This window comes from Cryptotermes secundus, unplaced genomic scaffold, assembly GCF_002891405.2.
Source record: "Cryptotermes secundus unplaced genomic scaffold, Csec_1.0 scaffold596, whole genome shotgun sequence".
NCBI lineage: Eukaryota > Metazoa > Arthropoda > Insecta > Blattodea > Kalotermitidae > Cryptotermes > Cryptotermes secundus.
The window spans coordinates 90,794-108,463 of record NW_019738355.1 but is presented as its reverse complement, the minus strand read 5'-3'; the positions used below and the strand labels follow the sequence as shown (position 1 = coordinate 108,463).

At 40.9% G+C, this 17,670-nt stretch overlaps 1 protein-coding gene across 1 annotated transcript in view; it reads left to right on the top strand.

Annotated features, from left to right (window-relative positions):
* Nucleotides 1-17,670, top strand: part of LOC111870827 (ankyrin repeat domain-containing protein 17) — a gene marked incomplete in the record, with an annotated part of 91,356 nt that overhangs the window by 69,271 nt on the left and 4,415 nt on the right. The window contains 3 exon segments of the mRNA XM_033754013.1: nucleotides 2,238-2,875; nucleotides 4,460-4,603; nucleotides 4,688-6,325. Of these exon segments, the coding sequence (XP_033609904.1) occupies nucleotides 2,238-2,875; nucleotides 4,460-4,603; nucleotides 4,688-6,325 (2,420 nt within the window).

Genomic DNA, 17,670 nt, shown 5'->3' with positions numbered 1-17,670 from the left:
CCAACTGAATAGGTGTTTTCCTTCACCTGAGGATGGAAACAGATCCAGTTTCCGAAACGTCGTGTTTTTATTTGTTATCTTAAAAACCAGGACGATGGATAAAGTCCAAAATCCCAACATATCAGTGAATTATAATACTAGTCAAAAAGAGTGCCAGTCTGACACATACTAAAAGTTGCAGTGGCGAAGATGCCTTTTACTCACAACGTAATAAGGCTCAGTGGGTTTATACCTCTTCCAAGACGCAAAATGAAAACGATATATAAAGAAATATATGACAGTCTGACACTGACTTCCTGACTGATAATTCGCCACTGAAAACGAATCCTTGAATGCGTCAGACTTCTTTGAAGGCTCTGCAAACGCTCATACGCAAGCACCGATAAATATTTTCTCATCAGTTCTCAAAACAAAGCTGGGCTATATTTGGTTGACCAGGTCATAAACAGTCATATCTAAACGTAAATAGTATCGAAACCAGTACCGGGATAAACAGTATCTTTGTTCAGAGCTAAGGAATGAACCACTGACATGACCTCACATAGGTTTGTTTTGGTTTCCAACCCAAGGTCAAACTGCCAGCACTCTCAAAGAGAGCATGTGTCCTGCGACCTATACACAGGTTATTCGGCCAACTCTGGTTCCTGCTTGCGCCCTATATATGTGACATTCGGACATTAAAGTTTAAAATAGATTCTGCTTTATTGTTTCCTTCAACAGGCCAGCCAGCTAGTCTTTGTATTGGACATGATTGATTATGTTTCAGAAAAGCATTGTTGTGGCTATAACAAAGAATTTATTATTTTCAGTCTGTCATACAGTAAGATGAGATCTGGAAGGGAAGACATGTCTGCTGAGTAATTACTTTCCAAACACAGTGCATTAGGCAAAATGTAAAGTTGGTTTGTGACCAAGGGAACAATAAGTAAACCTTATCTTATTACTGTATATACTATATTAAGTACCAGGGGTAGAACTTTAATAGTGGCAACACTGCTGTAGAAACACCATGCAACGGAAACAAATAATCAAATTGTGTCGCGTATACCACACGTTAGTTACCTACCTACCTTACCTCAGAGCAAATGGACTCTCCCTTCCCACATCGCACGCATGCGCAGTGACAAACAGAGCCTTGTGTTAGCTGGCCGTCTAATGTAGTGTTGTCACAATGTTTTCAAAACGCGAACAACGGAGTTGGATAAAGATTGAATGTGCCAGAGGCCGTACAGCATGACAGTGTCATCAAGGTCTTCAAGAGGCTTGCGAGGAATCTGCAGTGCCTTACAGAACAGTGGCAAGGTGGGTAAAAGCCTTCAACAAGGAACGCCAAAATGTGGCAGACATGCATCGGTCAGGTCATCGTAGTGTCAGTGAAGAAGAAGTGTATGCTCTTTCTGCATTACTGGAGAGTGATTGACATCACACAATTTGTGAGCTGGCTCGAGAGACAGGATTAGCACATATGGCTGTGCTTCACATTCTGAAAGAATGCCTGGGCATGAGAAAAATTGCTTCATGATGGGTTCCGCATGATTTGACGGAAGAAGCGCAAGCTGTGGCTGATTTGTTCGGTCGATGGGACTGGGAAGTGCTGTACCGTCCACCATACTCCCCGGACTTAAGCCCTTGCGACTTTGACTTGATTCCTAAGATGAAGGAGCCACTTCATGGTATTTGCTTCAGAACAGATCCAGAGATTCCTCAGGCAGTAGACTGCTCCATTCGAACTATCAACACAACAGGCACTGCTAAAGGTATCCTATGGCTTCCACATCGCTGGCAATGGGTTGAACACAATGCTGGTGACTACATTGAAAGACAGTAAAACTTTGAAACATGCATCTGTTTTGTATCAGTTGTAAATAAATAGTTGCCACTATTAAAGTTCCAACCCTCGTATGTGGAGCTGGTATAGCAACTGGCCACGGGCTGGACAGCCGAGGGATTGGAGTTTTGAGTCCTGGTAGGGTCAAGATCTTTCTCCTCTTCTTATCATTCAGACTGGTGCCGCAGCCCATCCAGCTTCCTGTCCAATGGGTACTGGGGGCTCTTTCACCGGAGGTGAAGTGGCTGGGATGTTAAGCTGACCACTCACCCCCAACTTGTGTCAAGGTCCAGAATGTGTGGATCTATACATACACACCCACATCTTAATAGCATAGTGCATAATTGGTTAAGCACAGGGACAGCTTTACCCTGTCTTTCAGTGTATTAAACTTTTAATATTTTTTCAGCTGAAAAACGTGCAGCAGCACAGATGGCTGCTGCTTCTAACACGAAGACCACTATGTCATATACAACTGCAATCATGACATCTGGGAAACCAACAAAGATGGTGACAAGTACTACCACACAGACATTTGCTGCCAAATTGACAGAAGCTACATCGACCCTACAGCTTCCACCTGCTGTTGCTTCATCCACCATACCTGGGAAATCTCGGGCTTCTCACGCCCAGATGGGGACCACTCAGTCCCTGTCCACCATGTCCACACCTTCCCAAAGTTCCTATCAGCAGCAGGTAACTGTAACAACAACAGCATCCACTGTTCCATCACCCAAACACCACAGACCACTACCTGCTGCATCTGCCCCCCCTAGCATCCCTGGGCAGTACCAGATGACTCCAGGCAAGGCACCATTCTCATCTGCCGGTCCCATTTCCATGTCAAATCCACCTTCCCAAGTACCTTCAGCTACTGCTCCTGCCATGCCTTCTGTTGCAAGTTCCAGTAACCAGGGCAGAAGCAGCACCCCTCTGAATCAGCCCTCTGACCAACAGCAGTTACAGCAGCAACAGCAGACGGTTCCAATGCCAGTTCCAGCCAATACTCCACTAGAATACTCTCTGTTCAATGACACATTTACCAAGGTAAGAAGCAGCATTGCCTTACATGGTCTTCCTTGAGTAGGTGATTCCTACCACCAAATGATCAAAAAATTTACTGCATAATCTAGACATATTCAAAATCTCCCAACTGGACTCTTATATGCCAACCCAGTACTGGGTCAGGTTTCAGATAAATTTCTATGTAAAAAATCATAACTTATTCTGATTACCATTCATATCCTATTTCTGTGGTATCAATTGTAAAATTATCCTCCTATCCACACTGAAGATATCTTTCTTTAGGTTCTGAACCAAATGTTTGTAGATGTTTTTAAGTTGCCCATATACCCTACATGTTTACCCAGCTTTTCATTATTCTACCACTTTTGTCATGTGCCTTCCTAAATATTTCATCGCCATCCATATCATCCCTAGCCACATTCATCTGGGTAGCAGTAATATGTAGATCATGAGGATTGCTTCTGCTGGCATGTGATACTGTATAGTCTGAAGTTTCCCATTGTTTCAGAAGAAGATACTACCCCCATCTTCAATCCCAAAGCTGGAGGAAATATGCTCCTCCAAAATGACTTCTACCAAACTATGCAGCGTTACATACAAAAGAGCACTCACTCCTTTGAGAACCTCAAGTCTGACTTAATATAGGTTAGCCAGTGGCACCTGTGAAACCAACCCTTAGTATGATGTGTCCGGCAGTTATGAGAGACAGGCTCTTGATCTTAAGGCAGTGTTTCTGTGTGTAGGGGGCAATGCAGGCCACCAGGGTATGTTGCAGACCACAGGTTTAGCACAAGCCAGTATCATTGTGCAGTCACATTTTGAAACAGGCCCCTCTTATTTGATTATGAACCTGAGGTGGTAGAACCGCTTATATGTAAAAAATAGAAATTCTTAATTTATCTTTACAGTTTATTCCCTCTCATACCAGAGCTTTTAGAATCTCTGTAGAAATTTCGCTCTTAAGTCAGCATATATATATTTGTCAGAATTTTTGTGTGTTAAATAATTAAGATTATTGAGCATCAGTTGACAAAATACTTTGTGAATAATGAAATGAGAAAGAAGTGGTTATGGACTGATATGACTGAGTATTCTGTTTGCCTGGAGAAACCATCAGAAACCTTGGTTAGTTTAACCAGACTCCAGGACGTCCCAAATACGAACCAGGTGTACTACCACTCAACTGCAGTGTTTGGTAAATGGTCACCTCCCATGAGGTTTCCCAACCAAAATTTTGTGTGCATATTTTGCTGTAAAATTAATCTGGGAGAGAATGTCAGTGATTTTCTGTTTTCCATTTCGTGGATGTGCACTTAAGAACAGAATTTGGAGTGCTCATAGGATGGGTTTCTTACCCAGTGTTAAGCAACTTTTTCATGTGCTTTGCTTGCCACTTGTCCAGTTTGCGTATCTAGTTCTTAATGAGTAGGAATGAGGAACTAATTGAACTTGCAACTTGTTTTGCTCTTACATGTGCAGTTATCCTAAAGCTCATTATAATGAACTACATCAGTTGAGGTCATGCATTATCCTTGAAAGAAAATGACTAGAATGTGATTTAAGTGCCTGTCTGGATCATATTATAATAGACTCATTTTCCTTTAGGTTACACAGCAGTCGATGTGGGGTCGAGATAATGAAAACTCCCAGAAAGGGATGAATTTTGCAAGTGTAGCTGCTACAGGAGCAGTAGCTAGTAACGGATCTGGGGTTGCTGGAGGAAAATTCATTGATAGTATTCCACCACAGGTAAAAATCTCATTAACTCCTATCTGAAATTTGTAAATGATTCAGATCCAAAACTCTATATGCATATGAGCATCTTTTCTTCAGGTGGATGCATCCAAAGCTCCAGGTTACCGGGGCACAGCTGTTTGCTCTCCTGTATCCTCGAAGACGAGTAGCAACAGCACAACACCACCTTCTCTGCCTTTGGCTCCAGGGACAACATTTCAAGGTACCAGTGTTTTCTCGGCAGCGCAATGTGTTCCTCACTCATCAGGCACCGTGATTACCATGACTGCCAAGCAGCCGCCTCTGCAGGCAACCCACAGTGGCCTTGCTGTCACACGTCCAGTCTCGAACAGCAATACACTTGACATGCATAGTAACTTGGGAAATTCAGCAACAAATCTTAGTGTTGGAATTGTTGGTCAGCAGCCATCTTCTCACATGGATGTGAATGGTGGCACCATAGCACCATCACCTTTTGGGAATCGAGCTGTCTTTCAAAGTGAGCTTCCACCTCGAACAGTTGCCAGCCAGCAGCATGGCATCATAGTATCATCGTCTCAGTCGACACTCGATCATGGTGCTTTATATACCCCGGTGTCCGCAGCAGGATATGGACCTGACCCTCAGGGTCATAATGCAGCTTTGCTCAAGATGGTCCCTGGAGTAGGTGATCCGCAATCAGTCCCACAACAGCAGCAACCTCAGCAGCAATCACAGCAGCAACAACAACAACATCCAATGCTAAGTTCCTACCATCACCAGCATTCACATCACCATCCTTTGAATTATTCCCAGCCAAAGCCTAACTTAGGTGTTTCTTCATCCCAAGTGAACACCAATACCACAGTAAGCATGTCTCGTCTGAATCCAAGTGCACCTGACTTCTCCATCCACCTTTCCAACAAGCCTCAGCAGCAGCAGCAGCAACAACAGCAACCTCCACCACCACCACAGCAGCAGCCACAGCAACAACAGCCCCCGCCACCACCGCCACCCCAACAAGGGGGCAACATGTTCAGTGCCACTGCAACATTCCATCAGAGAGCAAGTGTGTTGCCTCAATCTCTGCATACCTCACCATCTGCTTTAGGCACCATGTTGCCCAGTGTCTCATTCCCGTTAGCAAAATCATCTCCTAGCCTGTACCACCATCAGCCACTTCCTGGCCCTGCTCCAGCTCCAGGCCCTCCTACTGCCAATGCCCAGAGGTGGCCATTGTTCCAACTCCCATACCCCCACCATCATCATCCTGATGTTATGGGTCAGATGAGTTTTACTGGTAATATGGCACAGCTAGCATCCCTTGCCGCCAGTTTGGCGCACCCTGGAAACAGTGGAGCTGCAGCAGATATATTAGCGGGCTTGGAGAATGGAGCAATGGTAGGAGGAGGCAACTCTCCCGCAATGTCTCCATCATCTCCTGCCAATGCAAATCCAGGCCCAGTAAGTGAGCCCAACCACCACAAACTGGAAGATCGCAAGATACCACCACGACCCATTGGCACAGAACGTGCCAGTTGGAAGAATAATTATGGAAACATGAGCGGTGTAGGAGCAGGTGCAGACCTAGACCCCAACTGGATGCTTGGATGTGAACCTAAGATGCCCGTCTCATGGGTGGGCGCTGGGATGAGTCGCACTATGGAAAGGCAACAGTTATATAGGGCCAGTGCCTCACATTATAACCGATTGACCCTAGCAGATGAACTGCCCCACATGATGGATGCAAACTTCCAGGTATACATTATTGGATCTACGGCAGCATGATACAGTGCTCTGGTACCTGAAATGCATTTCTGTCACTGGCATGAAAGCAGTCACTGCTGGGTGATAATGTACAGTTCTTGTTCTCTTGCACTTTGTGTCACTTATTTGTGAAATAATGCATGAATGGTCAGTGTACTGGCTTTAACACATTCAGACCTGGCTGACAACCCATGCAGTGCAAGAAGCTTGTATTCTTAAAAATGAAAGAATATTCATGCTCAGTCTTAAAGAGATCTCTCTCCTGGAATATAACGCTGTGTAGTCCATTGAAAGTCACACGATGTTTCAGAGGAACATGTCGCCGCCATTTGCAGGGTCGAGTAATATGCCAAACAAGAAACCATCATGAAGCAAGTAGCAAGCAGAGTTTTTGACTTTCAGCGGGCTACATGAAGTTAAATCCAGAAGATAAAGCACTTTATAACCATCACTGTGAGAACCTGAAATCCTCCTCAGTCTTGCACAACGTAGTACATGCTTCTGATAATGCTAATTTTAGGTAATCAGTAAGGGCCTGTGATGGGAACTGCAGCGTGACTTTTTATGCCTATAAATGTTGGAAGTTATTTCCCTGTATGGCTTCAGTATCTGGATATTGAGTCATCTGACTGCCATAAACTACAGGAACAAATTTTTAATTTTAATCATTCACCATGTGGGAAGTTGCCAGCTATAGGCATTTAACAGAGGAAAATCTGGACATACAGGGTGTTTCACGACTTTAGGGCATAACTGTAGGAGGTGATTTCCTAGGTCTTTGTGATCAAAAAAGTTCATATAAACATGTGCCCGATTTTCGACAGTTACGGAGTTATGACCGTCTTAAACTCAGAATAGAAGGTAACGATTACTGACAATAAACAGAACAAAATAATAAACCAGCATAATACATGATACATTTAAAGTATGAATGTAAAGTTAACTTTGTGAAATTACCCATAATTTAAATTTATTGGTGCTTAAAGCTGATTTTCGAAAATGCCACAACACAGGCTGCCACTCGGTTGCGAACCGCGCCGGACATGCAACCCTCCCTGCCTTACGTACATCTCAAGTGTTGAGATAACGAGAACGCTCTGTCTGTAGCTGTCTGTAGCGACCCACCAGCCGATGGACGCAGTTCACATGAGGACGTGTACGGGAATGAAAAAACGGTCATAACTCCATAACCGTCCAAAATCGGACACATGTTTATATGAACTTTTTTGATCACAAGGACCTAGGAAATCACCACCTGCAGTTATGCCCTAAAGTCGTGAAACACTCTGTATATTAGAAATATGTGAATGCGGGTCTGAATGTGTTAAAATAGCTGACTGTCTGTCTTCTTTCAGATTACTTCATTTCTCTTTATGTGGGTTTTGGCTGTAGCTGTTTTCCAAGAACTGTTTAGCCTTTTGGTGTCTTGGTTCNGGTCGCGTGTCCCCCCCCCCCCCATTCCTCATTCCCTTAAAAATACCAACCGTTTCTGTTCATCGTGCTCATTCTGATACTGAAGTAAGAGACTGAACTTAAGTTGGGAAGGAAATGTTACTCAGCTTAAAATTTCAAAGAATGGAGATGATATACTGCATTCTGTACTGTTAGTTTAAAGAAGATAAATTATCTGCAGTATTTCAGTGGTATTACACCTTAACTTTGCTTGCACATTGGAGACAATACATATTCCTATGCTGCAAGCCAGAAGGTCGTGGGTTCAAGTCCTGATGAGGTAATTGGATTTTTTCAGTTGACATATTCCTTCCAGCCACACTATGGTCCTGGGGTTGACTCAGCCTCTAACAGAAATGAGTACCAGGAATTAATTAAATAATTTTCCTGAGGAGTAAAGCACAGCCGGCGCATAAGGCTGACAACCTTACTGCCATCTTTGAGCCAATTTTCTAGATAATGTGGGACCCTCAACATCTCACAATCCTATGGGCCTTCACAGCCTGTTACAGGGATAGCTTTACTTCTTTTTACTTTTACATATGTGATACAAAAGGTAATGTTTATTGTAAAGAATTCCTTAGTATAGCATAATCAGTGCCCATTCAGCGCAATAAATTGACTGAATTGTATAAAATGGTGATGACTGAAAGCAGATATTGTCACTGTACTTCCCAGTTAATTAAAATTGAAATACCAGGACCAAGCAAGTTGGCTGTAGCAGAAACGCTCATAACTTCCACTTGGGAGATGCCTGTTGTTCCTCCAAGTCTGGGAAAGTACCTTATATTAGGCCATGAAGACTTGCTTCCAGATCCTTTGTAATTATTCGTTAATGTTATCATCATTCAACACTAGTGTGAGCTACTGATATTATCATGAAATAAGTAACAAGTAAAAATTATTTGCATTATAATAAAAACAAGTTAATGTCTGATGCATTGAATTTTCGGGGTTTTTTTTTGGGGGCGGGGGAGTCAAGTTGTTGATGCTAGTTGTCATTGTGGCTGCAACAAGCTTATACTGCCTTTTGTTTCACTTTATGAACTGCATTAAGCATGCACTTCCACGTCACATAAAAGTCTTGTCTCCCTGTATTTGTTTCACTTGACAGCAATAACTATCTCAGAAATAATTAAGCATGAGATGCTATTTTATATTATATTTTTTTTTTTCACATGGATTCAGCTTGTGTATCATTTATATGCTCTGTATATTGTAGCATGTAGACCAGTTGCTAAGTAATGACTGTAAAACAATGGCCATTGCTACATGATGGCCACAACACATTCGTAACATGCACCAGTGGAGTAACTGGGAAGTGATGTTTTCTGTGTGGTCCATGCGACAGCTACATGATCCAACTATAGAAGAACTGTTGCGAGAGGTGTTTTCTGTGCGATCCATACAAAGGTGTTATAAGCAGGACAAGTCTAGTGTTTAGCCAGTGAGAGTTCAGTTCATTCCAGTCAGTCAGTAGAATAGGAGGTTGTTTATGGAATGGCCACCAGCCTGGGAGTTAGACGTGAGACAGTTGCCGGCTTGTAAAGACATGAACATGGAAGTTGAGGGATCTACGGCGTTGCAGGCTGTTACCAAACGACAGGTGAAGACACAGCAGACTGAGAAGACAGTATGTGCTGTAGTGAAATGTAGAGTGTGTTAATTAGCAATAGCACTATACTTACAGTTTGTAAGTGTTCAATAAATCCAATTACCAATCCACACCCCATATATAGTCACAGTCATATGCGTGACAGTATCTACAGGCTTGCTTGGTATAACGTTTTTTCTTGCCCTTTAATGATTATCCTTATTGGCAGTAACGTGTCTCATCACTATAAGATTTCATTTATCCCTTTGATTTTATGTTAATTTGTCATTTACATATGACAGAGAGAAGGCCTTTCTATATTATGTAACTATCTTGTGACAGTTGTATAATTCCTATGTGTTTCTGGCTTTCACATCCAAGTGTATTCAGGAATGGCTTATGAATATGGCAGGTTATAAGACATGACTTTTGTTAGTTACTAAAGAAACTGAGGCCGAGTTTTATGAAAGTGATCACAGTGTTGACAGTGAAATTGTGGTTCTCTACAATATATATATACACACACACTCAACTCTCGATTATCCGGGATAATGGTGGGGATGGAAATCACGATTAATCGAAAACCCAGTTAAGACAAATTTTATTAAAAGTAGTACTGTAATACTGTACCTTCATAATACTATAGGCCTACCTGTATTTAAATTTATTCAACCTCATTTTTATGTCATCTCATGGCCTATTTAATAATTTTTTTTACATTACACTGAAGTATGAATTAGTTATTTCAATCACAGTCTTCAACAACATCCAACACTTTTTATGAATATTCACACTTAACACAAAAAAATTTAATATTGTCGTTTACTTTTTCGCGGCATTTTCCTTTTTCTGTTGAATACTTAACACAACACGCTTCCTTTTACACCCTGACATTTTGCTAACGCACATGAAGATCGATACAAAGAAACTAACTGGGGCGGTGTATCTGTCCTTGAAACTTTCCTCAGATCCTTGCATTCTTTCACCCCTACCCTAGAACATTGTGTTAGCATAACGGGACCAAAAAATGCAGAGCTCCGTTCACACTAGTGCGAAAATAGTGTTACAACTTATCATGTGAAACAGAAGTGAATGAATATTAAAGAACATATAAGCCTCAAAAATGCCCCAGTTAAGCCACAAACTGGTTTATCTGCCCCTGGATAATCGAGAGTTGAGTGTATATGGATACTGAAGCATAACAGTGATACTGAATTGTGTGAATTTGAAGTCATTCCAGTGATCAAATGACCATGACAAAATACATGTGGCTCTGGTGGCAATGATTGTTCTCATAGTTCATAAGGGAATAATAGTGAAAATACGTGTACTTTACGTGAAAAGAAAGTACTGAATTGAATAATTTTGTGATAGATGAACATGAAACCATTGATGGTAGGAGAGGGAGTAAAGAATCAACAAGTGTTTACAAGGCAGAGGCCATAATTTGGCCATGGAAAACAGACCCACATAATCCAAAATATAGAATACTTGGTAATTGCAAGGCTCTCTTCAGTAGTTATGTGTAAAGTGGTGGTTGATCCAATATGTTCAGCTGTTTGCTTGTGTTCTTGCCAATATATGCCAGACAAACTTTAAAAAATGAATAGTATAGAAGAGGAAATTTAATAAGTGGTTTCCAGTTACATCTGATAAACTGATGAAATGCTTTGACCTTTGCATAATCACACAGGCAAAGAAACCTTCATTGCAGTTGGACTGATCGAAGATATGTATAAAGATGTAACACAAATGTGTTTGCTAAAAAATCCCATTCACCACGTTCATGCTCATCTTATTTTTTCGACATTTTGAAGAAAGGGCGGCTGGAAATGACAGGTTTTCAATTGTTAGACGCATAGTTGATTATTTGAAGAAAAATTAAAGATAAACATACCTGAAGGACATATGTCCGTTGATGAAGGTCTGAATGTTCTGACAGACACTTCAACTACTCCAGAGTTCAGTTTTGCATAAAATTATATGAGGTATGTGATGTGATTAAATTCTTTTGATATGCCTCTCCTGATTTGTACCTCAACTTGAAACAAGTGTAATGGGAACTGTGAAAAGCAGTAAGATAATCATGCTAAAGGTTCTGGCAAGAAGAATCTGAAGAAAAGAGTGGTAGAAAGATGACAATGCACTGGATTACTAGTAATGAAGTTGAAAGATAAAAAATATTTTTTATGTTCTCTTCAAAACATGAAATTGTCAGAAATGGGTAACAGAGGAAAGAAAAGAGAAATAAATAAGAATAAAGACAAAAGATGGCAGATTTTGGAAGTAAAAGCTTAGTGAAACTAAAATGTGTACTAGACTGCAACAAGGGAAAGGAAGGTGTTGTTTAAATTATTGATGTGCTATTGTTCTATACATATATCACATATTTGGGAAATAATGAAACTGTATGGAAAAGACAAAAAGAAAATCTTTTAGACTAGTGACTGCAACTTGCTGAAGAGCTCCTGCACTCACCGATATTGCCCAGCTGCAATACATGTTGGACATCTTCAAAGAGGGCTATGTTCCTCAGATTGCAGACAAAGGCCTTGGCCCATTTCCCCAGAAGAGTCCCTTGGACTGAGGAGATGAAGAAAAATCTTAGGCAGACAAGGTCTATACTGCGCATAAGAAGACTGCATGTGGGAGTACATTGGTTGATACCTTTACATCTTCCTGACTACTTTGAAAAGTACCATACCATTCCGGACTAGGTGGGTTCAGAAGCAGATCTTATCATTACACAAATACATGAATATATGAAAAAGTACAAGTTTTATATTCTTTATTCAAACTTCAAAACACATTAAAATGTTACATATTGTAGAATTTTTGTGAAGATGGGTTTTGTTTCTCTATTTTATTATTAGTGAATTTTTAGGAACGAGTTTTTTTCTGAGTATATAACTTTCTCAGTAAATTTCAATATGGGCTACCTTGGTGGGACAACAAATATCCAGATGGTATTCGACCTTGCTTCATGTTGCTTGGAGCTTGTTAGGTGTTACTATAGCCCCACAAGAAAAAATCCAATGGTGTTAAATCAGGCGACCTAGGAGGCCAAGTGATTGGTCCACCTCTGCCGATCGATCTCCCAGCCATCCCTCTGTTCAGGCGATTCCTAACATGGTAGCAGAAATTTGGCGGTGCCCAATCTTGTTGGAAGATAATTTGAGGTGGTAGTTGGGGCAGCACATACAGCTCCAGCATATCCAAGTACGAACATCTGGTCAGTCTTTTCCACAAAGAAAAACTGTCCAAACAACATGTTGTGCATTAAGCCAGCCCACACATTCACTTTGGGGCTGTCTCTCTCCAACTCACATGTCACATGTGGATTTTGACTGCCCCAAATCCTATAGTTGTACCTGTTTACAACTCCATTGTCATGGAATGTTGTCTCATCCCAGAAGCGCACTTGGCAGAGGAAATTGGGTGACACATCAGTTCTTTCTAGCATTTCCACAGAAAAGTTTGTGTGTGCTATTTGGTCACTCGTAGTTCATGAATCCTTTGAATCTTGTACACTCTTAGGTGCAGCCTTTTGTGTAGCACATCATGCACTGTTGAACACGGAATTTGTAACTGCAAGCTAGCAGCATGAATTGATATGCATGGACTTGGCTGGACTGCCTCTCTATTGCTATTGACATTTTCTTCAGAAGTCCATGTCTTTCTAGCAGATTTTATATGCAACAGACTACCTGTAGTCCCCATTTTGTTATCCCAGAACTGAGTGCTTTCCATGTAGGAGGTTGATGGTGATACATATTGCATTCTAAAATGACACTGGGCAGCCGTAAGAGATAGCAACTCTGCTAGCCACAACACACATAGAACCTGTTCCTCTGGTGTCGACGTCATTACTGAGCTCGCTGAAGGCCACCAGGTGGTGCATGTGGATAAGCCAGGTGTGAAAAAAGAAACCTTCAGAGCTTTTCTTTCCAATGAGATAAACTGGATATGACAATTAGTTTCCGAGATATAATTTTTTTTTATTTTGGACACCCCGTATATCTTGTATCTGCATAATCATAGTGAAGATTTAAATGACAAAGCCATGCACAGAAGCAAGCTATTTAGATAACCACACAAGGGAACCCAGTGACTGGGGGTATAAGTGGGCCACCATATTGCTGGGGGCCATAAATACAGGGACCTGGTCCTACAGGTTGGGGGTTGGATGTGAGGCTTGATGACCTTTCCCTGTAAACGATAATTGTTGCAAAATTGAAAGAAATGAAAACTAGATGCAGTCTGGCACAATCTTCTGAGGAGTGCTATGGCTCAAAAAGCGCTCTTTTGCCAGTGGTGATGAATGTAATTTTTAATTTCTTTGTGTGCATGAACACATAAGCAAGTTTCCTCAATTTGCATCTACAGTTACTATAGGTGTTAGGCTGTGCCATAGCTCAAGTGGTTAGTCGCTGGCTTCCCACTGCGCCGGCCTGGGTTTGATCCCGGGTCTGGTCAAGTGGGATTTGCGGTGGAAAAATTGGCGCTGGGGTGGGTTTTCTCCGAGCACTTCAGTTTCTCCTGCCAATCTTCATTCCACCAAATTCTCCATGATCATAATGACCCAGGGCAGGTACAGTAGGCCAGTCAGTGGCCGCCATGCCAAGTGGACCCAGATACTATAGGTGTTCGCTGTGCATGTTAGGCAGAATGGAGAGTATTAATCTCCAAACTCATTTATATTGAGGGTGGCAGGCATAATGAAACAGTCTGATTGGATGTCACTATGAAGAGAGATGACTATTTTGAAGTCTTCAGTATTTACCTGTAAATTACTGCCCCCTATGGGGTCACTGTGACATCAGTTTCATAATAAACAGCTTTTGTTTTTCATTTTCTAGCAGAGATGTGGCGTTTTGATTGTGTTCTGTTTAATACTGTTATCAAGCGGACACTTATTCAAGTAAAATTTGAAGTCACATTTTGGTGGGGTTCCACCCACCTCTCATAATCTGTACAGAACAAAAATAAGACCTATATTTGAATATAAATTATATTGTAAATATTTTGCTCTTACACATGAAGTGGTTGGATCATATGTGTTGTTTGCTGAGATATATTCTCTGATATTTAAAGAATTTTCTGATGTTATATAACTACTTTACATTTTCGTGAAAATGGATATTTGTAGTAACACCATCTCTACCCCCTCTTCCAGTTATACCTTGAAAATCTCCAGAAATTCTTAAATATATGAAAACTTGGTCAGTATAGCAACTAAGATATGATCTGGATGGTTGAGGATTCAGAGTTCAATACCTGGCAGGAGCAAGAGATTTTTTCCTCCAGAACATCCAGACTGACTCTGGGGCCCACTCAGCCTCCTGTGCAGTGGGTACCAGCAGCTGTTTCCCAGGGAGTAAAGTGGCTGGGATGTGAAGCTGACCACTCGCTTCCATCTAGTGCCAAAGTTAAAAGAGTGATGTGGTTATACCTCCAGTTCCCCATACATCTTCATGGTGTGGTGCTTAATTAAAGAAGGCCGGGGATAACTTCACCTTTACTGCACACATCAGTTTAATATAAGACTCATAGGAATGTAATGATGTTAGATGATGATAATTTCAATACCATTATTGAATATAAAATACTTCTATTGTTTAAGGAACATTCCAGAATTTGTTTTATGAATTTTTTTTAAGTATGGAAATATAATCAAATGAGGAAAATTACAGTTGTAAATATGTGTTTGAACTGTTATTGCTTGCTAGTGGGGTGGGACTAAGTCCCTTGTACTGCGGCCACTTCTGGCCTCTTGTACCAGCCCCAGATGATAGATGAGGGTGATTATGGAGCAATTGGTGGAATGAAGATTGGCAGGGGAAACCGAAGTACTCGGAGAAAACCGGCCCCAGCGCCACTTTGTCCACCACAAATCCCACTTGACCAGACCCAGGATCAAACCTGGGCCGCCGCGGTGGGTAGCCAGCGACTAACTGCTTGAGCTATGGTGCATCCCTGGGACCTACCATGATCAGTTGATTACAATCTGTCATTTACGTTCCGTTTTAATGTCTGCAATTTACCACTGACGAAAGCAATAGTATTTTTGGCATTATCCATGCAAAACTTCCACCGACAAAGTCTTTCATCATTATTTACAATACCACTATGGGCACTATGTTGATGACCTCAGTACACTCCTGTCATATGCTAGTATTTTACAAAACATGACTGATGGCGCAGGTAATAATAATCTCTAGATGCTCTAGTTCTCTTGTAGGCACTAAGCGGATTGTATGCAGTACAACTGCTGCTTTTGTGAATACTTATTAATTTCAAACACTAAGATTTAAAGCAGGCTTCTTGTGGTGTTCTTGTATTTTAAAATCTGGAACAGATGCCAAGGGTCACCTGAGATCACCTTGGTTTAGTTGGTTTCTGTGATTTGCCTGAATGTAATACACTTTCCCTTCCTGATATGTTTTGAAAATTGACTACATATTATATTCCTTTTCAGTTCTTTTGCATATTTTGCTAAAGTACCTGACATAATGTGCTGTCAGATATTCTGGAGAGATTGGGAAGGGAAGCAAGTTCTCTTCTCTGGCAAATATAATAAATTGAAGTGTCAGATTTCTAATTATTTTACTGATATATCAGATTACCATTGACCTTGCCTTAGCTCAGGCCATTACATGCTAGCATCTCACTGTGGAGGCCTGGGTTCAATCTTGGGTGACTTCATGTGAAATTTGTGTTGGACAAATTGGTATTGAATCAGTTTTTTTTACCATGCTTCTTTGTAATATTTTGAGATTGTGTTCGGGAGGTGGCTGGTTCATATTTTTGCCAGGATGACCCAGTCATTCAACACTGTATAGTCCTTGAGTTAGTGACAGTATTGTTACTATACTAGAAGTTAATGAATTTTTCACCCTCTGCTCTGTGGGATAGCCCTGACAAGGTAGCACATTATCACATTCTGTATTTTAAGTTGGAGTGTTCCTAAGCACAGTAAACCCCATTATCCAGCATGTATGCAGAACAGGGTCTGCTGGTTCCTTGCAGAAACCCAATGCAGAGACAGCACAACATATTTTCACTTTCATTCTTGTGTGGGTTTCTTCATAGGTGACAGTGGTTTTAAGGATGAAATATTGTAGATTCATATATTGTGACATGATGTGAAATTTAACAAGCTCTACTGTAATGGCACCTGTGGGAGTGGGGAAGGGATAGTGGGTAGTGCTATAGTAGGGACTGGGAGAACTGCCATATGGTGGCTGAGTGTACATGCATCGCAAACTTGTTTCCTAATTACTTTATAAGAATAAATTTTCTTTAAAATTGTTGCCAGTTGGATGAAAATATCATATGCATGGATACAGGATAATGGAAAGTTTACTGTAGCAAGGGATTTGGTCACACACCATCCTAATAATAATTTTAAAGCCTTCATTTACCTGGTCATTGGCTGGTTACAGAGTAAGGAACATATTTCATCAAATTATCAACATCTGAGTGGAGTTGTTGGTGTGACTGATATTTACGATGTTTCAATGAACTGTTTTGTCTGACTGGCAGTTTTAAGCATCACAGCATGAACTGAAACCTTATTAAAATATATGAACCATTCAGTAAACAAGAAGCAATTGTTTATTATATATATTGACAGTTAATACATCATACATTTAGATAAAAAGTTTAAACATTTTACATGCTCTTTGTCGAGCTTGTGATGCTTCTGGGTGATTGTGCATGGTTGGACAGACTAACGCAAGTGTAGTACTAATGACTGGAGAAAGAATTCCATCTGTTTGGTGACTGTAAGAAGTGTATACACATTTTGATTCTTCAAAGCTTATATTGTGAACAGAATTTTGCAATTAGGAACTGGACGATTACTGGCTTTTAGAGAGTGCACTTTCTTGAACAATAATACTGGTAATTGGCAGTGAATCTTTTGAAATTTTTTTAATGCCCTTCAGTGTTTGTGCATGTAAAATATATTTATTTTGTTCTTTATTAACCAAAATAGCTCAGTTTGATTTGCTACTGGCTGGTTGACTAGATTTGATTCCTGGCACATTTACCATTGCTGTAGGGTCCATTTACATGGGTAGCAGGGCTTTTCCTGTTGAAGTAAAACAGGTGAAGCATGAAAGCAGCCAGTCATTTTCATCAGGTGCCAAGATCTAGAATTCATGGCGCTTTATCCCCATGCCACAATAACAACTTAATGTTTGGTATTATAAGAACAGTATTTCATTCTTCATATATCAGAAGTGATCGTTTCTTGCTAAGTATCTTGTGATCCTCTCCATTTTCA